General features: G+C 47.8%; 1 protein-coding gene across 7 annotated transcripts in view; it reads left to right on the plus strand.

Annotated features, from left to right (window-relative positions):
- The window catches only part of ARMH4 (armadillo like helical domain containing 4), a 90,313-nt gene extending 76,447 nt beyond the window's left edge, over positions 1-13,866 (plus strand). For 5 of the 7 annotated variants that reach the window (XM_065063078.1, XM_021289948.2, XM_065063076.1 and 2 more), the window contains exons 6-8: positions 2,590-2,621; positions 8,998-9,132; positions 9,332-13,866. In XM_065063078.1, the coding sequence (XP_064919150.1) occupies positions 2,590-2,621; positions 8,998-9,132; positions 9,332-9,400 (236 nt within the window). In that variant the 3' untranslated portion in view covers positions 9,401-13,866. The remainder of the gene's footprint in view (positions 1-2,589; positions 2,622-8,997; positions 9,133-9,331) is intronic. The other 2 variants (XM_065063080.1, XM_065063075.1) reach the window with 1 other exon arrangement.
- The last annotated feature ends 9,518 nt before the right edge of the window (positions 13,867-23,384 follow it).

Genomic DNA, 23,384 nt, shown 5'->3' on the forward strand with positions numbered 1-23,384 from the left:
GTTCTGCTGTTATTTTGCAGAACAGAGAGAAACAAAGCTAGAATTTGTGTTTGTTGAAAATAGGTAGTAGCATATTATTAGACCAGCCCTTGCCTCCGACTTGTCGGAAATACTCCGGAGTTAATTGCTGCTTTAGGGGCACCGTTGTTCAGCTGCAAGTAACGGGTCAACTATTGATGAGATCGCCAATCCCACGTAATTATTGTGAAAGACGTGTCAACATAGGGTTTGTGCTTAGTTTGAGTTGAGGCCAACTGAGCATCACAGCAGCACCGTGTGGACTCGTGCAGCTGTCTGGATGTGCAGAGAGGATGTTGGTCCAACGCTTCAGATCCTGCACTGTGGTTTTGATACTGTGGCTGTTACTGAGGTTGTATCATGGAGGGGGTTGGCCTCTTCTCCCAAGTAACATTTGACAGGACAAGAGGAAATGGCCTCAAGTTGCGGCAGAGAAGGTTCAGATTGGATATTAGGAAAAAAACTCTTCACATACGTGGTTGTGAAGCATTGGAACAGGCTGCCCAGGGCAGTGGTGGAGTCACCATCCCTGGAGGGATTTAAAAGATGTGTAGATGAGGTTCTTAGGGACATGGTTTAGTGCCAGAGTTAGGTTATGGTTGGAGTCAATGATCTTGAGGGTCTCTTCCAACCAGAGTGATTCTACGATTCCGTGATTCTACTGCATGACTGAGTCACCATCAACCTGCTTCCCTTCAGCCTGGAATAAAAGATGATAGCATCGTTAAACATGAAAGGATGAGAAGGCTCTTCAGCAAGAATTTTGGGGCGAATTCCTTTGGTTTGTAATATTTGTGGGTTTAAGCAGAATTTTCTGGGTGTTTGGTGTTCCCATACCTGTCAGAAAGGCAATGGTGTAGGGGCTCCCCGTAATAGTCTACGTTTACACTCAGTGTTTTAGTGTTGCACCTACAAACCCAGCTGAGAAATGTAACCCAGGGGAACCTTGCATTCCCTGCCCCTCTGGGAGAGAAATACCAGAAATTCAGGTCATGCAGGCTTGAACTGGCAGAGGATGATGGTGATGGCACCTTCATCAATTGAGTTTGCTATGGCTTAGTCCATGCGGGTCAGGACTAATTGTGGGAAAGGTGGTAAAAGTAGACACCTTATCCTCTTCTAGTGCTGTGGGTGACTATGTCTCCCGGATAACAAAATCTTTTTACTTAGCTACCTGTCAGGGATAGTTCAGCTTGTGTGTACACTCCTGTGCCTGTTTCATTTTTCACCTCCAGGTAATTTGGGATCCTTCTGTTTGCAAAGTGTTATATTACTAATAGATAAAAAAGGAGCGTTCAAGTTACTTTAAACTTGGTAAAATGATGTGGTTTAATTCAGTGATGCTGATGTCTGGGCCAAGTCTTATTACTTCCTAGCTGCTGTGCTTCTCTGTATTGTATTTGAGAGATAAAAAGGCTGTTTTCTGGTCCTGCACCCAGCCTGCTCACATAAGGCTCATTTCAATAGGATGGTTCCATGAGTTCTATATGTACCTGTGCCAACAGACAGGCTCTAATACAGCTAATGAAAGCTTTGAAGGGAGCTTTTTTAAGAAAGCAGGCTTGGAAATAGGGTGTCGCTCCATAAATGGTGTGTTACGTTTGGGATCTAATGCGTCCTGGGAGAAATATCCTTCAGAAGGACACTGGTGCATCCAAGAGTCCCCTTGTGCCTCCAGCATTGTCCTGGAGGAACAGGGATCCTTGAGCGGGGCTGGACCCTGAAAAAACCCAACATTTAACTGTTTCCTTGCCTCTTACCTATGAGTAGGAATTCGTTAAAACATCAGCGGATCTCTCAAAGGCTGAGCATTTCTTTCGTCCTTGGTGCAGCACAGACAAATGTGGAGTGAATGAGTCCTGCCCCGCTGCTCAGCGCTTGTGGTTCTTTGGGATTAGCTTGAATAGTTCATCCCAAAGTACAGGCCATTAAAGACTTTTAATTCTTGGGTATCATATTTCATGGCACTTCTATTAACTGTTAGGAAATGAAAGTCTCTGAGATGGCAGTATGAATTTACTTGGTTTAGTAATTTAGCACCTCCAGTGCTATCCTAATTCCTCCGATATTTTCTGGTGACTTCCCAAAGCATATAGTGGCTGCTTCCAAAAATATAGGGGAATAGAAGCCAGGGAATAATCCCTTTTTAAGGCATTTTTACAGGCTATGCCAAAAAGAGGGAAGGTTATTTATGTGGAGGAGCTGAGCGCAAGGGGATAACCACACTGTAAGGTTTTCATCCCACTGTGTGTATGAGAAATGCTGGTTAAAAACGCACAACCCGAAATACTTTATTTAATCTTCCTTTTTTTCAGTCACTCTGAAAATGTGAATTGCACAGGCAAAAGTGATATTCTTGCCTGCCAGCTCGCTTTGAGTGTTTCTTGTGTTGATTTGCTGCATTTGCTCTTTTTCATGAATGAGAAGAGAGGAAATCTAAAGAAAAGTGTTAGCAGCTTGTCAAGTTAATTAGCGCCTATTTTAATACTATCACTATCATTACTAACATTATCATTACTAACTAATATAACAAGTAACATGATTGCATCTTTTTTTTGTCTTATTTTTCAGTGAGAAGCTGGATGGAGAAGCTGAAAGATAAGGTAGGAGGCTCAGTGTTTCAATTACTTTAAAAGGAAAAACTTGCAGGAATAAATAAACTCTCGTCAGTGCAGTTCGTTATCTTTACAAAGGCAATCAAGAAAGGGCTTAAAATTTCTCTGGGAGGCAAGTGAACCAGATGCTGCTGTTGTATATTGTGGTGTAAATCCACAGTACATCCCCAACGAGTAGTAACTAAGAGCAGGAGTAGGGAGAGGGGTATTTCACAGAATCAGAGAATCGAATGGGTTGGAAAAGACCTCAGAGATCATCCAGTCCAACCCTTGGTCCAACTCCAGTCCATTGACTAGATCATGGCACTAAGTGCCATGTCCAGTCTCAGTTTCAAACCCTCCAGGGCCAGTGAGTCCAGCACCTCCCTGGGCAGCCATTCCAATCCTGACCACTCTCTCTGCACAGAATTGCTTTCTCATCTCCAGCCTCAATTTCCCCTGGCAGAGTTGAAGCCCATGCCCCCTTGTCCTATTGCTGATGCCTGGGAGAAGAGCCCAATCCCCCCCTGGCTAGAACTGCCCTTCAGGTAGTTCTAGAGAGTGCTGAGCTCAGCTCTAAGCCTCCTCTTCTCCAGACTAAACAAGCCCAGCTCCCTCAGCCTCTCCCCATAGGGCTTGTGTTCCAGTCCCTTCCCCAGTCTTGTTGCTCTTCTCTGGACCCGCTCCAGCACTTCAATGTCATATTTGATAGACTTCTTTGTGCTAGAAAATCCCCTTCTCTTCAGACTACATGGGTTACTTTTTTATTGCCCTCTAACTTAGCACCATCCCTTTTCTCTAAGTCCTAGGCTTGGTTTTTGATCCAAGTCAAGAGGATCTGGTGATCCTCTCTGGTGAGAGACTGTGTGCCATGACATTGCCTCGAGATGAGAACTCTCCTGCCTCCACACGCAACAGGAGCTGCAAATTCCTGGAAGGAAGAAGAGCAAACACAGCAAGACTGAAAAGACAACAGACCCTGATCTTTGGTCCCAAAGTGGTGGTCCCTGAAATCAAGAACTGTGCCAGCCACAGGCAGCGATGGCTTTTTAGGCTCTGCTGCCCTAAGGCAAATATTAACATTTTGAAATGATTGTGAAACCTTCTGAATGTTGTGTTGATGATGGCGAAGCCATGAAGCTGGCAATGAGATGGTGGTAGTGTTTTAAGAAAAGGACATTTTGTGACTCAACAGAGCCTGGAAATTCTTGAACAGGATCAGAGTTAATAGACAAAAAAACCCGCCACAGGAATAATGACTCGATAAGAAACTCCAGCCCCTGAAAATATGTCTCTAAGCTTAAGCAGATTGTTAGTTGATGAGCTCAGCCTTCCCACGTGATACCCACCAGATTTCAGCAGCATCTTACCATCAAATTTGGACAGAGAGACAGGGTCTGGGTATTTGTTTTCCAGGACCAGAGAGTGGAAGGGTTTGAGGTGGATTCCTGCCTCGCCCTTGTTGAGTTGCTTTTTTGCCTACAATAGGAAGGAGACATGTCTAGTGTGGTCTATGCCCTTAGCAGAGCACCTTGGCCTGGGATTCAGCCCGAGCGAACACCGAAAGGGCAGAGGATGGTTTTCCCAATGAAGGTACAAAGCAAACACCACGACTGGCTGGAGTGAATGTAGCACAAAGGGATCACCTGCTTATGCCAGACCTACCCACTGGCACAACACAAGCTTGGGGGCATCAGGCACCTTCTCACTGGAGCTGTAGCTTTCACTCCTTTCTTCTTGGCACCTTGTTGGCTACCTCTGCCCTCCCCCATTGCAGAGGTGGGTGTTGCGTGGTCCAGTCTCCAAAGAGCTTGCTCTGGAGGGTCTGAACCTCTTGTAGGTAGATGTTGGACTGCATGGCGTTGGTGTAACTGGGGGTCTGCTGGTGCCCACTTGAGAGACTCAGCCCTGAGCCAGCTTCCTCCTTTGGGGAATGGTAGATGCGTGGAGGCAGATCTTTTGCTTTGCTGATGTCTTCCCTTGGCAAAACCCAACAAAAAAACACTCCCCCAACTACAGGCTGGTGAAGCAAATCACCCCTAGATAAATCTGCTCACCCAGTTTCCTCCTCTTCCTTGTTGAGTTTATCAGCATAATATGTGCCCTCTCATTTGCTGTTGGCAGAGCCCTGTCCTCTCTATTTTCCAATCCCTCCACCTAGGAGAGGATCCTGGCACATGATGGCCCCATCCCTAAGAGATGTGTCCTCCTGTGTCCATCAGGGCTGCCCTGCTGGGAGAGGGAAGGGCTTGGGGAGTGTAGGGTCAGTGACAGATTTATAGAATATATATATTTATAATATATTTATAATATACTATTGTCTGGTCTCCTGCAAACACTTGGCAAATGTTGCATTTGGCGTGCTGAATAATGGGTATGTCGTCCCTCTGAAGTCCTTTGTTGCTGTTATCTTGAAGTCCAGCAGAGTCAAGATGGTCATGGTCATGGATTGGCTGTATTAAAAGCATCTCTAGGATCTGTAAAGAAGCTGCATCTCCCCCACTGGCAAGAGGGTAAAAATGTGGCTTCAGAGCTGCCAGTGAAATGGGGTTTCTGATCAAGCAGCCGCAGATAGTCCCTCACGAGTTGGGCTGCGTGACACAGAAGCGCTGGGACAACAGGTCCTGGACCTGCTTCATGTTGAAGGATTTTGGGGTTGAAATCATTGGTCCAGCTGTTGGGGGAAGCCTGTAAAAGGGCATGGGCTGGCCAGGTATGATAAAGGCTTGTGGATGGGCTAGAGAGTTCAGTGATTTCTGACATGGAAACTCAGCTGAGCAGCAGCTAAAAAGCCTTTTCCAGTCTCCCCTCACCACCCACGCCAGCAGCAAAGTTCCAGAAATAGAAAAACCCATGCCGCACTAATTAGGTCACCCAATTAAAGCACCTTAATTGCCTTGCAGAGATACGATCTTTTATCTGTGATCTCACTAACCTCCTTTTTCGGGGGCACAGGCACAGCCTCTCCAAGCGCATCTGCTGGGTTTTCTGGGAGGGCATCCAGGGAACCTGCACGATGTGGATGAAGATCCCTCAAGCCTTGGGATCCAGGCACAAAGTTGTTATTATTTAAAGCCCCAAGCAGGATCTAGAGGGTTTTGGGAGAGCAAAGCAGCCTTTGTTAGCATTGTGTCTGCCCCAGGTGAAAGTAGATATTTTCATTCTTCAGGTAACAGGATCGTAGAATGTCCTGTAAGGCAAGAGTATGAAGGCAGGGCAGTGCGCACTGAATAGCTTTTTTTTCTGCCCCAAAACTCAATGGATTATGGAAGAAAAGCAATTAACGTGTAAGCAAGTGTTGTGAAGTTGTATTGCGGTTTGGGAGTGCAGGGGAGGATGAGTGGTTGTAAGCAATGGGCTGAGGCTTGCTGAGAGCTGTGTCCCCTGAACTGTGCATGCGTCCCCTGGAAGGTATAAAATCTATTCTGGGGGGAGCAGATGGCGAAGGGTAAAGCTGTAGTGCCACAGCACAGGACTCCATTCCTGCAGTGTGAACAAAGGCAGCGGTAACGAGGGAGGGAGCCAGGTTGTACCTGTCACCCTTACTCCATTGAGCCCCCCAGCCTGAATTAGGTGAGGATGCTGAAGAGGGTTCTGAACCAATTTGGTGCTTTAAAACTTGGCTTAATTTCATTTCAAGTTGTAACATATAAAATAACATGCACTTGGGAATGTTTTCCAAAGGATTTAAAATGTTTAAATGTACAATATTAAGTTTTTAAATGTGTAATTTTAAATTACTCATGCTTACTATTTTTTTATTGGGTAATGCAAACATATGGATCATAGCTTATGAATTAGAGCTGATTTATATTTGCCAGGCTTCCCTTAAGGACAGCCCATAGAATCATAGAATATCCTGAGCTAGAAGGGACCTAAAAGGATCATTGAGCCCAACTCCTGTCCCTGTACAGGACACCCCACAGTTCACAGAATCCCAGAATGTGAGGGGTTGAAGGGCCCTGGAAAGCTCATCCAGTGCAATCCCCCATGGAGCAGGAACACCCAGATGAGGTTACACAGGAAGGTGTCCAGGCGGGTTGGAATGTCTGCACAGAAGGAGACTCCACAACCCCCTGGGCAGCCTGGGCCAGGCTCTGCCACCCTCACCCCCAACAAGTTTCTTCTCATATTTAAGTGGAACCTCCTGTGTTCCAGTTTGTACCCGTTACTCCTTGTACTATCACTGGTTGTCACCGAGAAGAGCCTGGCTCCATCCTCCTGACACTCCCCCTTTCCGTATTGATCCCCATGAATGAGTCACCCCTCAGTCTCCTCTTCTCCAACCTAAAGAGACCCACATCACACCATATGTCTGAGGGTGTTGTCCAGTCTCTTCTTGAACACTGTCAGGTTGGGGCTGTGACACCTCCCTGGGGAGCCTGTTCAGTGTCCAGCACCTCTGGGTGAAGAACCTTTTCCTAATGTCCAGCTGACCCTCCCCTGGCACATTTTCCTGCCATTCCCTGGGGTTCTGTCACTGGTCACCAGAGATATCAGCTCTCTAGATCTTTGTCCTGTTCATGCAAGCCACCCTTTCCCATGCAAAGTGAAAGCTTTTAGTTCAAAGCTTTTGTGTACAAAGCTGAGGTGGTTCAAGCTGGGCAGGGAGAGGGCAAACTGCTTCTTCTTCCTGCAAAAAGGGAGCGCAGCCTGGCTTCGCACTTCAGCTCCTTCAGAGACCCAGCGGCAGGTGTTGGGAGCAGCTTCTGCTGTCCCTGTGCTGAGATATGACATTATTGTCCCAGGGCACTTGTTTTCCCCATGCAAACATGTCTCTGGGAAGCATGGGGCCTGTGTATTACTGGGTGTTTCAAAAAGATGGACCCAGTTTCAAACCAATATTTTTCACAGTGGCAACATTTCACATTTACATAAAAACTTACAAATGAGTTAATGAGTTATCAAGCAGTAATAATTTGAAACTCTCTGCCCCGCCGTTTCCAGTGGTAAGAGTTTCATTCATGGGCAGTTCATGCTTGCAGAGATATAGTGATTTCAAATTGGGTCCATCTTCTTGAAAGACCCTGTGCTCTTTGCTGGAGGTATATTGAGCAGTTTGACCATGGTAAGACACACTCCAGCAGTCAGAGGTGGCCAGGAGGATGTTGGGTCCCTTTCCCATCCACCTCCCAGGATGGAGGTCAGCATCCCTGCTTCAAAGTGCAGCCATTCTCCAAAAACAGCTCATCAACCGTCCTGCCTGCTCCCTGGCTGGTACCTGCCATCAAACCTGGTGCCTTTTACACACCAGCTCTTGTGCCAGCACTGTGCTCTCCTCTGCCTGCTCCCGCTGCCCCGACATACACCTGTGCCTTGATTTACGCTGGTGGTATCTGGGGAGCTTGGAGCAGCACTCAGCCTACTTTACACAGCACGTGGTGAAGCTGTTTGGGTGGTCACAATTCTTTCTTGTGGCTTGAGATTACCTGCCCTTGGCCGTTGTGGTTTTCCATCACACGTGCACCTATATTAACAGAAACTTCACCCCAGCACTTGAAGATCTGCACCAAAATTGCTTCCTCTCCTATAGATGGGCAAACACTGTCTCGGCTATCACAAGACAATATCTGTTAGCAAAAGCTGACAGTGAGTGAGCTGTGGTGTTACCGGTATCATGGAACAGTTTGGGTTGAAGGGACGTTCCAAGCCCATCCAGTGCCCCCCCTGCCATGAGCAGGGACATCTTCACCAGCTCAGGTTGCTCAGAGCCCCGTCCAGCCTGGCCTGGGATGTCTCCAGGGATGGTTCAGCCACCACCTCTCTGGCCAACCTGGGCCAGGCTCTCACCACCCTCAGGGCCAACAATTTCTTCCTCATGTCTGGCCTGAATCTCCCTCCTTTAGTTTAAAACCATCACCCCTTGTCCTGTCGCAACAGGCCCTGCTCAAAAGTCTGTCCCCATCTTTATTATCAGCCCCTTTTAAGTACAGAAAGGCCACACTAAGGTCTCACCGGAGCTTCTCTTCTCCAGCTGAACACCCCAACTCTCTCAGCCTGTCCTCCCAGCAGAGCTGTTCCAGCCTCGGATCATTCCTGTGGCTCCTCTGGCCCCTCTCCAGCAGGTCCATGTGTGTCCTGTGCTGAGGACCCAGAGCTGGACCAGCACTGCAGGGGGGTCTCACCAGAGCAGAGGGGCAGAATCACCTCCCTCCACCTGCTGCCCACATTCCTCGACCAATTTGATCCTAGAATGGAGCTGGTCGAGGCCTTATTTACTGATCTTGGAAGCCAGGCTCATCCATTGCAGGCAGGTCATACAGACTCAAGTACAATAAAGTTTGACGAAGCAGTGTAGGGATATATCACAGTGCTAGACTGGTGAAAAACGTCTCTGGAAGGATGGTCTTGTGAGTGCCGCTCTGCTTCTCTGTTTTCCACACAGGCTGGGTACATGTCGGGGATGCTGGTTCCTGTAGGAGTCGGAATAGCCGGAGCCCTCTTTATCCTAGGAGCACTCTACAGCATTAAGATTATGAGTCGCCGAAGGAGAAATGGCTCAAAGAGACATAAAAGAAAGGTATGGCAACTGCAAAGGAAAATTCAAGTCCCACCTACTCTCCTTTTAACCATTTTGGCTGTGACGCGAGCGCAGCCCAGTTACGTTTTCTTTGGGTTGGAGTGTCCAGGACCTCTCGGTTAGACTCTGAGGGGGATGCAAATACTCTTCATTTCCCTTTTGCATGTGGACCTCTTTCATGTTTCTTTTCTTCCCCCAGCAGCGAGAATTTAACAGCATGCAAGACCGAGTCATGCTCTTAGCTGACAGCTCTGAAGATGAATTCTGAACCGAACTGCAGTGCCCTTGTGAGAGCCCGTGACTTTGCAAAAGAGGGAGGGGGAGGAAAACAAACAAACAAACAAATAGAACAAACAACTTTCTGCTGCATCGCTGCTCTCCACCACCCCAAGCCACCGAGCAGTGGTCGGTACCACCCCGGCGAAACAGCATGCTCTGCTCTACGTGTACCGCCCAGTGACGTGTGTTTTGATACCGTAGTGAGATTCCACATTCGCACCCGGCGCCTCATTCAGATCCACAGCGCGTCTTGTTACAGCTGGAGCTGATACATATGGATGATTCTTTTTTTCCTGTTATCCTGGTGTGCTGTTTTTGGTCCTGGCTGGCAGTAATCTAATCATAACAATAGCTCTCACCTAACCCGGGAATGGAAATCTTTACTGTGAATGACTTCTGTCTGATTTGTTAATTTTTAAATGTTACATAACCTGAGCTAGAGTTCATTAGTGCTAAGATTAGCTGCTCTGCTTAATTAATGAGTTATACACTTGAACTGTATCCCTTGCCACCTGAGAAGTGCCCGACTACAGTATGGTTGATACAGTTTGAAGCACATTTCTGCACTCAGTTCCCCGACTCTCACCCCTTCTTTCTTCCTTCAGCTCTGCTCCACGCTTCTTGGAGACACACAGGAATGGCCTCGACACTTGATTCACAACAAAAATCTTAGTCCATTTTCAACCAGCACTGTCTGTTACAGCACAATAAATACCAGCGCTCACCTACTGACGGATAGTCTTGCATGGACCTCGTAGCTTTTGTTCAGTGTGCAAGTAGGTAAGAGAAGAGGCAGGTCAAGGGTTTCATCAGCTTCTGCCTCCTGTTTGAAGGACATTAGTTATTGGTTCATCTCTTCCACAAGGCTGCATTCACCTAGAGATGAAAGTGGAGCTCTGTCTCCTTTACCCACTGGAAATGGAATTTTCAGCCCTTGAAAGCTGCATGAACAGCAGCACCTCTGGGGCATCTGGATGGGTCTTGTCTCCAGGCCACCAAATGCAGACAGGCACCAAAGACTGCGGAGTGGGTGACTGTCGGTGTTGAGGGGTTCATAGCTAATGATGTCAAGACAGCTAGAAAGAGGGCTGTGTTACTTTATTTCTGCTTCTGCTTGTGAAATGACTTCAGTCTGACATTTATGCAAAATATCTATGTTCATGAGGTGGGAATCACTGTTGTGTAGGGAATCATTCTTCATACAAGGAGCAGCGGCTGTTGCCAAAGGAGACCTGACGAGACAAGTAAGGCCAGACCGCACATCTGCTGAGATTAAATCCCACTGAGCCTTTGAAGAAGTGGGATGGATGAGAGTTTGAGGAGGGGTACGTGCAGATTTAATTCCCTGTAGAAGTGAAAAGGCTTGTCAGATTGTGAAGGGCACATACAGATGATGGGAAGCAAGTGTCTTGTGGGCGTGTGAGTGGGTCTACAAGGAAGACAGGACATTTAGAAACTCTCCTAAGGCTCAGTTCTTTCTTGAGAGGGTCAGGGCCTCCTCTGGACCAGAGGTCATCAAGCAGTGCTCTTCAGAGCCCAGGTTCTTTCCTGTAGGCCTTACCCACACATCTACTGAGTCACCTCAAGAAGGACAGGCAGGACAACCTGTATTCAAAATGCTGCTACTGATGCTAGTCTTCCAGTTGAAAAGCTGTGCATGGTCCCTTGCACATCCATCCCACTGAGTGTGTGGGTTGGGGGAGGCACAGTAAAACCTGGTCCATCAACATCTTGGAGAGTCTTCATACCCCCATCCCTCTAGAATGGGCTTTCCTGGACAGGGCTCTACAGTGCTTGCATCTCTCTTTTCATTCCTGAGACTTTGACCAAGACAATTTTGCCTTGCTAAAAGCAGTCCCACATCTTTAACAGCCCAATGTGAAGTCCAGGAGCCTCTATCCAAAGTTGAAGCCTCTTTCTGCCATAGCAAGTGATCAGTTAACTAAGTGATCAGTAACTAAGAAGTTTTCCTTCTGGACTGATCTCTCTATTTCCTTTGCATTCCCAGGTCTCTTGGAGCTTGGAGGTGGTTGGGAGGTGTCTTGCAGTTTCAGGAATCAGGAAATGTTGTCCCTTGGGCTCTCTGATGATTTGTTCCTGGCAAGGCTTGATGAGAGTTAAGTTGCAAGGTGGAATGACTTCTCCTCCTTTCTGGTTTGCTTGAGATCACCTCCAGAAAGGCTTGACCTTTTAAGTACAGCTCCAGGCAGGCTGGGAACAAGGCTACAGAGGCAGCTGCAAGATGTTCTTGCTTTACTTTAGTCCAGCCAAGTCTTGGAGCAGAAAGGTTGGTAGCTGGGCTGGCTGAGTCCTTTGCATCATGCAACTGTAGCCTGAAAGAGAGAATCAAAACAACACTGGAAAAGAGGAGCTGTCAGCGATACCGCAGAACAGAGCAGATGTACCAGCAGGACCCAGGCAGCCGGGGATCAGCAGGGTGTTGGCAATAGCAGCCTGTGGAGGACAGGCTCCTCTCGCTTCGCTGTTCATGTGGAGTGTTCGACAACGACACAAGTAACACAGAGCTCCTGGCTGGTCGGGAGGAGGAGGGCTGGCTGAGCGAGGCTGCTGGTCTAAGTCCCGCAGCTCCAGCAGTGCGGGAAGAGCTTTATGGATGGGTTGTCTGTTTGATGGATTGGGAGGGCTGGCTGGGAGGTGCCATGGCCTTTTGTTGTGCTGATAAATCCACATTTTGGGAAACACTGACAGTTTCCCTGTCTCTTATTGCAGCCTTTGTGTACTTAAAAGGGGCCTGTAAGAAAGATGGGGACAGACTTTTGAGCAGGGCCTGTTGTGACAGGACGAGGGGTGGTGGTTTTAAACGAAAGGAGGGAGATTCAGGCTGGACATGAGGAAGAAATTGTTGCCCTGAGGGTGGTGAGAGCCTGGCCCAGGTTGGGCAGAGAGGTGGTGAATGAACCATCCCTGGAGACATCCCAGGCCAGGCTGGACGGGGCTCTGAGCAACCTGAGCTGGTGAAGATGTCCCTGCTCATGGCAGGGGGGGCACTGGGGGAGCTTTGAAGATGCCTTCCAACACAAACTATTCTAAGATTATTCTTCTCTCTGCTCAACATAATGAAATCAGCAGTCCCACAAGTGGGGCTGACAAGTGGTTTCAAATATCAGAGTGGTTATATGGCAAGTGTGGTGGGACAAAATGGGCATGGAGGGGAGTTGTAGGCCAAGGAAGGCCCAGCTGCACGCACAGTTGGCTGTTGGCTCTCTGGTCTGTGCTGGAGCTGGCCTTGTGGGATAGAAGAGCTGCCCAAAGTTTTTGTTTGAGGTCCAGCTTCACTCCCAGGCCTGTTTCTCAGTCTGAACACCACAAACCAAGACGCCTTGGTTGAGACCTGCTCGTTGGCAGAACACTGCTTTGGTAGGCCAACTTTCTGAGCTGCTCAGCAGTGCAGGGAGATCTCAACTGATGCCCATTTGAAGCAGAGGTGTTTGTTGAGCAGATGTTTTCAGTCAGGCACCTGCCCCAGAGCCTGGAAGTCCCTCATGTCTTCAGCTTAGCTATTCTTTATGTGGAAGCAAGATGGACAGTCAAAACCAGCCTTGGGTCGCAGGGAAGACTGTAGGATCCTTTGGAACACAGCGTTTTCTTCAGCTCCCCTGACATCGGTGTCATTTCTGGAGGTCCTTAAAGCACAAGAATTATTCAGCTCCTTCCTTGCTCTTCTAAGCCACTAGACTTTGGATTTGCCTCTTCAAAATATTCTCTATATGACCCCTGGAGTTTGATTCATTTGCTTCAAATTATCAGAGTGCAGACAGAGAGGGGAGGAGAGTTTTAAGTTGGAGTTGAAGTCTCCAGTCTCTTAACACTCTACAGATTTAATCGATAACTCTGCATTGCCAAACAAGCAGATTATTTTGAAAGAGACAGGTCAAGAAAAAGCAGCCAAGAAGGGTCCTCCTCATCCTCTGTGCTGGGTGAACCGCCCACCCCTTAATGCAGAGGTGGGTTGTGACATGTCTAACGCAGCCTTGGCCCCGTGCAACGGCTGCGACCGAGACTTTGCTGCAGCAATAATAACCCCTCGACTCAGCACAAGGCGAGGTGCTCACCTCCGTTTTCCTGTGGATGCCCAGCTTGGGATTTCTCAAGAGCACAAGCCAGAATTTACTGGAGGCATCACACACCCGCTTCAGCATCCACAGCCCCATTTCCAATGGGAGGAACCAGCCTGCCAGACGTGCAGCTCTTGCCCTGATGAAATGCATCTGCACTCGACAGCCGCTGGATTTTAAAGGTGTCTCTTACTCCAGATGTTCACCTAGGTGAGGTTTCTCTGGACTGCACTGCTTCCATAGAGCGATATTAGCAGTCCTTGCGCTTTCTTGTGGTTTTCTATTTCGGACAAGAACAACTCCTCATACTGTAACTATGGAATGTAGCACTTTGTTAAATTAAAACACCAGGAAATAAAAAGCTGTCCATCATAACTGACTTGTAGGGCCTCGTCTCCGTGATCTGTGGTTTGTGGCAGCCCCTGTCCCTCAGGTAAAGCTGTGAGGTGATTACCTGGGCACTTGAGTGCTGCAGTTCTTTCAGCCTGGGACTTTTTGGGTAGGATTTACCTGGAGGGAGGTATTGGCTGTAAGCTGTGATGAGTAACACCCAAAATTCCCTCAGCTGGGTTTTCAGTAGCTGTAATGAGCCCCAACACTGACATGTTTATATTGTTGATCTCTATGTACAGCCAGGTGTCTCTTTGTGGGTACCAGGATATTTCTTCTCCCCAGTTTGCCCTGTAAGCAAGGCTCTGTGCACACACATTATTATGGCGCTGGTGAGTCCTGAATCTCAGTTGTAGGTGCTGCAAAGGTTTAATAAAAGAGCATCCTTATTGCAGGTGAATATCATCACACACACCTCAATGGACCAGAGATCCGGACAGAAGAATCAGAAAAATTTGAGAGTGGGTAAGAAGAGGTGTACAGGCTGGGTTTATAATTGCCTTTCCAGTCCTGTTTGCAGATGTCCTTGCACACGTTATGTTCTCGCATGCAAGTACACAGGCGGGGTGTGCTTGCTTTTTGTACTTGCTGTGTACTTGCAGAGGCTTTTTGCCACACTGTGCCCCGGTGGAGGTGCTGGTGCGGGCGTGTGAGCCAGCAGGGCACAGAACTGGTCCATGGCGCGGGACCCCTAACCCTCTCCAAGCTTCCTCTAAAGGCTCAGAGAGTTGGGGTGTTCAGCCTGGGGAAGAGAAGCTTAGGGAGACCTTACTGCAGCCTTTCTGTACTTAAAAGGGGCTGATAAGAAAGATGGCGACAGAATTTGAAGCAGGGGCTGTTGTGACAGGACAAGGGGTGATCATAGAATCACAGAATGTCCTGAGTTGGAATGACCCACTAGAATCATCGAGTCCAACTCCTGTCCCTGCACAGGACACCCCACAGGTCACACCGTGTGTCTGAGGACGTTGTCCAGTCTCTTCTTGAACACTGTCAGGTTGGGGCTGTGACACCTCCCTGGGGAGCCTGTTCAGTGTCCAGCACCTCTGAGTGAAGAACCTTTTCCCCATGTCCAACTGACCTCCCCTGGAACATCTTCCGGCCATTCCCTCAGGTTCTGTCACTGGTCACTAAAGAGAAGAGTTCAGTGCCTGCCCTTCCTGCTCCCCTTGTGAGGAAGCTGTAGCCAGGATGAGGTCTCCTCTCAGTCTCCTCTTCTCCAAGCTGAACAAACCAAGTGTTGGTTTTAAACTAAGGGAGGGAGATTCAGGCTGGACATGAGGAAGAAATTGTTGTCCCTGAGGGTGGTGAGAGCCTGGCCCAGGTTGCCCAGAGAGGTGGTGGCTGAACCATCCCTGGAGACATCCCAGGCCAGGCTGGACGGGGCTCTGAGCAACCTGAGCTGGTGAAGGTGTCCCTGCTCATGGCAGGGGGGGCACTGGGGGAGCTTTGAAAGACCCTTCCAACCCAAACTGTTCTGTGATTCTGTGATTCCAGTAATAACAAGCAGCAAGAATTATTTGTCCAAGTGTGTGTATTTTCTCTAATGAAAAATGGCTTATTCAAAACAAAAGAATTCCCAGGGAAATAGCCTTTTGGGAACTACATGAACACATTCTTTGCTAATTGGTAGTTGCCAAAAACAATCTGTATATTCATGAAGCCTTTTGCTGCATTGCTGACTTTTTCCAGTGAAAAAAAACCAAAACCTGCTGAAAGAAGATAAACAGTGAGAATGTGGGTTTGTTTATTTTGTTTGTTTGTTAGTTTTCCCCATAGATTGATTTCCTAAGGAAATTACTCTCTCTGATCACGTTGCCTCCCTGTGAGCCTCTGTGCATCAGCCAGTGTCCTGCCCATGTCCCTGACTCTGCCAGCCAAGCCTCAGGTTTGTGATAACAGGGGAGAGGAGAGAGGTGATAGTAAAACCCCCACGAGAAAAGCACGTGTGGACCTGTTGTGAGGCCACAGAAAACCCGTGTAAGCAAAGATGGTTCTGTGTGCCCTGATGGAGGGGACGAGCTGGATGTCCCAGGCCCCCGTCGGGGTTGCTGCCCCATGGGGTTTCCCTGAGGTCACCCCAGCGCTGGGCTCAGCCTAATTCAATTACAAATGCCACCGATCCGCAGACAGCCCAGCTCGGGCTTGTTTTCATCCATGTGTTTTGGAAGGACAGACCAAATCATAAATAATTGATCTAATTTTTTCATTTTTAGCTGTTTTACCCAGGTTCATTCTTTCTGGTTAACATGGCCTCGAAACCTTATTGATTTGCCTCTGGAGATTGCCCATGGAGTTGTGCTTTTTTCTTGCCATAACTCACTCTGCTCTTATGTGCACTTATTTAAAAAAAATAAGAGCTTCTGATATATATTTTTTTCATATTATTATTTGCATTTTACATTTTTATTATTAAAAAATAGCAAATAACATCTTTCCAATCCACTGGTTGATTGGTTTAGCATTACACTTCGCTTCAGTTAAATCTCACTTGGATACCCACCAAAACTCAACTGAAATACCCAGAAATTGGGTTTTTGCTACAAGAGCAGAAGCGGGGCCGCTGCGGGTGAGAGCTGTGCCACTGTGCAAACATACAGGACCGGTTTATGGTTGACAAACCATTTCCTAGGGGCTGTGGGGTTGTGGTTTGTGGGACTAAATAACACACCAGTAACCTTGGTCCCTGTGTTCCAGGGAGACAGGAGCTGCCGCTGTGCATGGGTCAGCATGAAAAGCCAACTAGAGAGAAGATCAATGTTATGTTTGAGATGCAGCCATGGCCAAAGAGATTGACATAAAGAATACTCTGGTCTTGGGTTTAAAATTAAAAGGAGGGAGGTAGTAAAAAGCATCATTGAATCAGGGCTGGAATGAGAGAAAGCTGAGCTGTGCGTTAGTGCTGGGCATGTGAAAGTTAGTTATGGGCAGGAGAATGTCAGGTCTCCGGCTCCTCTGGACTGTGTCTGTAAGTGAATTGCATGAAAAACAGCGGTGGAGGATTGTTGGGGTGTTTTGTTCTTGCTATAAGTAACAAAAGAGTTTCCAAAACACAGTTTTCTGGTCGACAACAAGTTGACCAGAAGTCAACAATGTGTCCTTGTGGACAAAAAGGCCAACGGTACCCAGAGGTGCATTAACAAAAGCGTGGCCAGCAGGTCCAGGGAGGTTGTTCCTCCCCCTCTACTCTGCCCTGGTGAGGACACATATAGAGTTCTGGGTCCAGTTCTGGGCTTTCCAGTTTAAGAAGGACAAGGAATTACTGGAGGGAGTCCATGGGAGGGACACAAAGATGCTGAGGGGTCTGGAGCATCTTCGTGATGGGGAGACACTGAGAGAGCTGGGGCTGTTCAGCTGGAGAAGAGAAGCTGAGAGGGATCTGATCAATGGGACCAATATCTCAGGGTGGGTGTCAGAGGATGGACCAGACTCTGTTCAGTGGTGCCCAGCGCCAGGGTGAGGGGCAACGGGCACAGACTGAGACACAGGAGGGTCCATCTGAACATGAGGAGAAACTTGTTTGCTGGGAGGTGCCAGAGCCTGGCCCAGGCTGCCCAGAGCGGGTGTGGAGTCTCCTGCTCTGAGACATTCAAACCCCCTGGACCCACCTGTGTGATCTGCTCTGTGACCCTGCGGGAGCAGGGGGGTTGGACTGGGGGATCTACAGAGGTCCCTTCAACCCCAACCACTCTGTGGTTCTATTATTCTGTAATATGGCTGTGGTATTTGAGGGCAGTGAATTGCTGAAGGCTCGATAGCAGTGGATGAGCTGGTAGACATTTGCTGAGGAAGACATTCCTCTAAAATTGAAATTGAAGAATGTGGTTTAAAAGCATTAAAACCAAAAGGCTAACAAAGGCATTTGGCTGCATCCAAGCTGTACGGTGTCTATTAAAAATGAGTGTTTAATTGGATATTTGTTTTGCAGTCAGCCTACTGGGATTAAAAATACATGCTACTGCCTTGAAATATTTAAATGATGATACCTGGGTGTAGGAAGACGAGGCAGTGGAAATCCTAAGCCAGAAGATACCTGGGGTTTTTTGGATGGCAGAGTACAGACTTTGAGGAGATGGGAAACAATAAAAATACCTTATTATTTAACATTTACTTCATAACAAAGCAAAGTGCTCAGAGCTGGGCTGGGGCTTGTGGTACTGGGTAATGTCCTCAGGCACACGATGGCTCAGACCACTTAATGTGGAGGGTCAAATCTGCAAGGGTGTCATGGTCCAGAGATGGCTTTAAGCATGTGTGGTTTGGGAAATTCATATGGGTCAAGTGTTACTAAAACCCAAGAGTCTGCAGAGAGACTCTCTTCTACATATGCTGGTCCAAGAGCAATCTGGAGCTAAAATCTTACAGTGAGTTGCTTGGAAGCTCCCGTGCCACAGCATCCCCCAGCCCTCACTCTGCTGCTCACAGAGCCGCATGTGGGAAAACCACAGTTCTGGAGATTTTCTGCAGAAGAGGGATCTCAGCTGACACTATGGAAATGAAATCTTGCTGCTATTTTACAGGCTGAACACTTGATCTGAAGAATGGTGAAGTTGGAGGAAGAGTTTTTGCTTGCTTGACCACCCTTGAGATGACACACGTGGCCACTGCTTGTAAGACAAAATTGAAGCAATAGATGTAATTTTGTATATAGTAACCAGTAAATAAGTATGTATGTCACCCACAATTGGTACAGTGGAGAAAGGAATTCATGCAGTAGACAGCTTGGATTTTACAAGGGAACCTAAGCACTGGAAATACTGCCAATCCCACCAATTAATTGAAGTCTGCATTCAGCAAAGCCCAGGGCATTGTAATGGAGCTGGCTGGATGTACAGCATTTTAGGCAGCGATGGAAACATATGTACAACCACGTGTATACAAGGGGTGCTACTAGTGCAAGGCGCCCAAAGTTCAACACAACGTAGCAGACTGCTATTGTGTGGCCACCTAATTGCTAATGTCACAGGTGGGTGAAAGCCAAGCCAGCTTGTGCCAAAATTAATTGTATGTTGGTTTAATAGATGGGCAGGAGGCATCTTTGCTCATACAAGTGCATGGCAGTGATTTGAGCATCCTGGCAGGTCTTGTGCTGCATGGGAGGAGGGAAACCCATTTCAGGCTGGAGTCGGCGAAGGGATGTCTCTGATTTTAGCAGCAGAGTGTGATGGACTGAGCCCTGGCTGGGACACCAGAGACTGAAGTTCATGTGCTGGGTGCTCCACTACCCAATTAATTTCATCAACTTTGTGCTGTGGTTTTCCCTGTTTTTGAGCTCAATACACTTGGCCGTCTGCCTTGACAGTCGCTGTCGCAGGGGCAGGTGTTTTTAATAAGTGCAGTGCTGGAAGAAAAAAGGCTTTTTCTCTGCAGTTTGATTCTTCCTCTCTGATATATTGACGTGTCCGACAAAGAAATTGAGCAGAGATTCATTTTTCCTTTTTGCCTAAAGCGAACAACCAGCTCGTCACGGAGGGCGCAAGGTGCGGAAAGCAGCACCTTCAGTCCCACCCCTTCCATACAGCCTTTCCTCCTCTGGAAGGAGCTAAAAGAAATAGATGATACCTGGTCACAGCAGAGCCTGCCATAATTTCTCCAAGCCCCTTTGCCCATCTGGCTCCACTCTGCGGACCATTTAGCGTGAAGAAAGCAATTTTTTGCCTTTGATACTGAAAGCGAGGAGGGTAATTGGAGCCTGGAAGGCACAGTGGCTATCGAGCAATCTCAACCCTTGCAGATCTCTGATGTACTGTAAAACTCAAAGGGGAGGTACAATTACTACCCGTTGCCCTGGGCAATGATTTATCTCGTAGCCACACAAAAGCAAAATCTCTCTGATCTGTTTTTTCCACCCCCCTGTACCAGATCGGGATGCGTCATATCACAGATTAAAGGGGCTTCCTTTTCAAATGCTGCAAGGAAAACCTGTGTGTGATGTTCGATTATTCTGCCATTTAAAATAATATCCCTGATGAGAAGGGAGTTGTTGCAGTGCTGGCATCCTGAGGAATTGGATGCTGAAGTGGAAACCTGGAGTATTTAATCAAAAACCACAAAGCAAACGATTTAATGGATTTTTTTAAAGCTCCTTTTGAGGGGGGATGATGACTCAGTAGCTGAGGAATGACCTTGGATGAGGAGATGGGGCATGAGTTCTTTGTGTTGTTGCAAATGCAACAAGAAAACGAAAGGTTTAATGAAAGTAGAACAAGTTTGGGAACTATCACAGGAGATCAGAGCCCTTCACTATCCCCTCCTGGTCCATACAACCCAACATTTACTGCCATCAACAAATGGCACTTCAGGGTGAGATCTAATGGACAAAATAAGCCAAAAGAGGAGCTCCTGCCTTAGTCCGGGGTTGGTTTTGTTTTGGCTCAGATGACTCCTCAAAGAGCTGGGCTCCCAATTGCTGCTTGGGAGCAGGCAGCGGTCTCCACTGCGTGTCATCTCACAGACGTAATAGCATGAATCTTCTGGAAATAGCCAAGGCATTCTTAACTTGACATTTTCCCTTCTTTTCATAAAATATAATAGCACATCACAGGCGTAGGCTGCATGAGAAACCTCCCAGCAAGCGGCAGTTCCACCGATGGGGAGGATCGTGCTTGTGATGTCTCTTTGTCTCAAGCTCCCCTCCGACTCCCCTGTATTAACAGATGCTTTTCAAGGGAAAAAGAGAGGCTGTCCGTAACCCCAACTCCCACTGCTTCAAGGTGAGCGAGACCCTTTTATTTGCTCAGAGGCACGTTGGAAGTGCAAGTCACAGACTTTCCAAGTCTCACGTACAGGGAGAGCAGATCTACCACTCGCTTCTACACCTGCCTCACTGGGCACCCCCGACTCTCCTGCAGATGTGGTCAATCTGGGATCCGCTGTGGTGCTGAGGCAGTGGGGAGGTGGTGACCACAGGGCCACTTCATGAAACAGCTTTGGGTGGTGACATGATAACCTCCAGGATGTCCGATGGTGGAGGAGAAACCAGAGAGGTCTTGGCTGAATGCGGGGGGAAACCGTCTAGATTCAGGTGGGAAAACTGGTGGATAAATCCACCAGACTCAGTGTCCTCAGGACAGGGAACTGCTGGAGAGAGTCCAGCGCAGCCACCAAGATGCTGAAGGGAGTGGAGCATCTCCCATGTGAGGAAAGGCTGAGGGAGCTGGGGCTCTGGAGCTGGACAAGAGGAGACTGGGGGGTGACTCATTCATGGGGATCAATATGGAAAGGGGGAGTGTCAGGAGGATGGAGCCAGGCTCTTCTGGTGACAACCAGTGATAGGACAAGGGACAATGGGTTCAAACTGGAACACAAGAGGTTCCACTTAAATATGAGAAGAAACTTGTTCCCGGTGAGGGTGGCAGAGCCTGGCCCAGGCTGCCCAGGGGGGTTGTGGAGTCTCCTTCTGTGCAGACATTCCAACCCGCCTGGACACCTTCCTGTGTAACCTCATCTGGGTGTTCCTGCTCCATGGGGGGATTGCACTGGATGAGCTTTCCAGGTCCCTTCCAACCCCTGACGTTCTGGGATTCTGTAATAAACTGAGCATCAGTTGGCTCAGATCCACCATTTGGTTGCAGCCCATCAGCTGCCACCTATTTTGGACCCTTTTTCTGGTAACTGGCATCCACCAGCAGTGGCACGACTGAAATTGGGTCCTTTGCCCAGCACATGGGGGCTCGTCAGTCAACTGATTTCCATCTTCCTTCTCAGGCTGAAAACTACTGAGGGACAAACTGCTCAGGCCAATGTCTCTACAGCTGTTGGCCTTCCACCAAAGGAGGATGGGAGCCCTGGTCATGACGATCTGTTCAAATAATGACCATAACTAGAAAGTAATGGTCTCTGCGTGAGTGATGCTTGAGATCACTGGTGGGATGTAGGGAAGGGGAAAGGTCTCAGGAGGAAAAGAGGTTGGCTCAGTCTGGGATAATGCATCTGGTATATCAATTATAAGGGAATGTCCCTTCTTAGGTAGGAGAAAGAAGTGCATTTGAGTTTCTTTGAGCAATTTTGCATCTCAGGCATAGAATAATAGAATAGTTTGGGTTGGGACTTTAAAATAACTTAATTCACCTCTTAAACAGGGCTCAATGGAAAAACTTCACTCAGGTACTGGTATAAAAATACTGTTCCTTTAAGTCATTACATTAATAGGTCAACAACAATTTGTGTCCAGCTGTATCCCACCGCTGCTGTCTCCTGCAGTCGCTGGTACCCATGCCAGGGCATTTTCTACTTTTGCCTCAGCTACCACCTGCTCCTGGGTGGTAGATAAACAACTGTGCCCTAGATCAGCATTTCTCAGTGCTCAAAACCCCACCAAAATATTCTTTTCTTCTCCACAGTATGATGCTATGACAGTTTCAGCTGTGGACCTGGAGACCTTTAGTGTTCTTGAGGCCATGCATGCTGGATCCCAGCATGTTTCCGGGCACAGAAAACACCCTGTTTTTGAAAATACATCAGAAAATGCTGCTGAGGAGCTGGGGCAGCTTGTCTTGATCAACGATGCTCTGCTGCTGTCCTGGAGAGACTCATTTGGGATGGGGACACTGCAGCAGGATGTCACCGAACGCTGTCGTAGCTCTGGGCAACCACAGACCCTGCTCACATTGTCCTCGCAGCACATCTGTCCATTTGGGGTGGCTCTTGGTGAGGCTGGAGCCTGAATCATTATTTTAGTGGCTTATTTAAAAGCACAGAGTCCTTTAAAAAAAGACCTACAAAAACATAATGGCTACAAGTGGAATAATCTGCCCGATACAGAAAAAAGAGGTATATAACTGCCCATAAAGAACACAATGTCCACCAGTAGCTTCAGAATCTATAGATCAAATGCTGCTGTAACCTACTCTGACAGCAGAACATTTCCCTGAGAGCATATGTATTAACTTTTTAAAATAAATATGCTTGTGCCTTCTCTGAAGGTGAATAGATTTTTGCTGTTGGCTTTGAGAGAAGTAAGATGTTCACAGAATCATAGAATAGTTTGGGTTGGAAGGGATCTTCAAAGGTCATCTAGACCAACTAGTTCTCTGCCCATAACTCCTTGTAGAAAGTGTGTGGGGATGATGCACTGGGCAAAGTTCACCACAACTAAGACTTCTCAATACCTTCACACCTGATTAATCAGCACAGCTTCATCAGCTGCAGTGGACCTGACCCAGTTCACAGTGGCAAAGATTCAGGTGGGTATTATTGTCCCAGTGGCCTCATGGGCAGGTTGTTCTGCCTTCATATCAGCAAGCCCTCTGAGTCATCTATTTACTTTCAGCTGCAATATTTGTGCAGGAAGGTGGTGCCTGGGGTAGGTTTGAGGAGCATCTGTTGGTCCATATACCACCACAGGTCTCCTCTGATGCAGAGGTTCATGGATGGTGAATGCTTTCCTTGGGAAGAAGTTTCAATAGTACTTGGTTGTGCAAGAAGATGCTTAAAGAAGCACATGACTTTCCAGCTATTACAGCCAGTGCGTGCTCCTCCATGAAGAGGAGTTAGAGCTGAACTCTC

Source organism: Columba livia, chromosome 5 (genome assembly GCF_036013475.1).
Source record: "Columba livia isolate bColLiv1 breed racing homer chromosome 5, bColLiv1.pat.W.v2, whole genome shotgun sequence".
Classification (NCBI taxonomy): Eukaryota; Metazoa; Chordata; class Aves; order Columbiformes; family Columbidae; genus Columba; species Columba livia.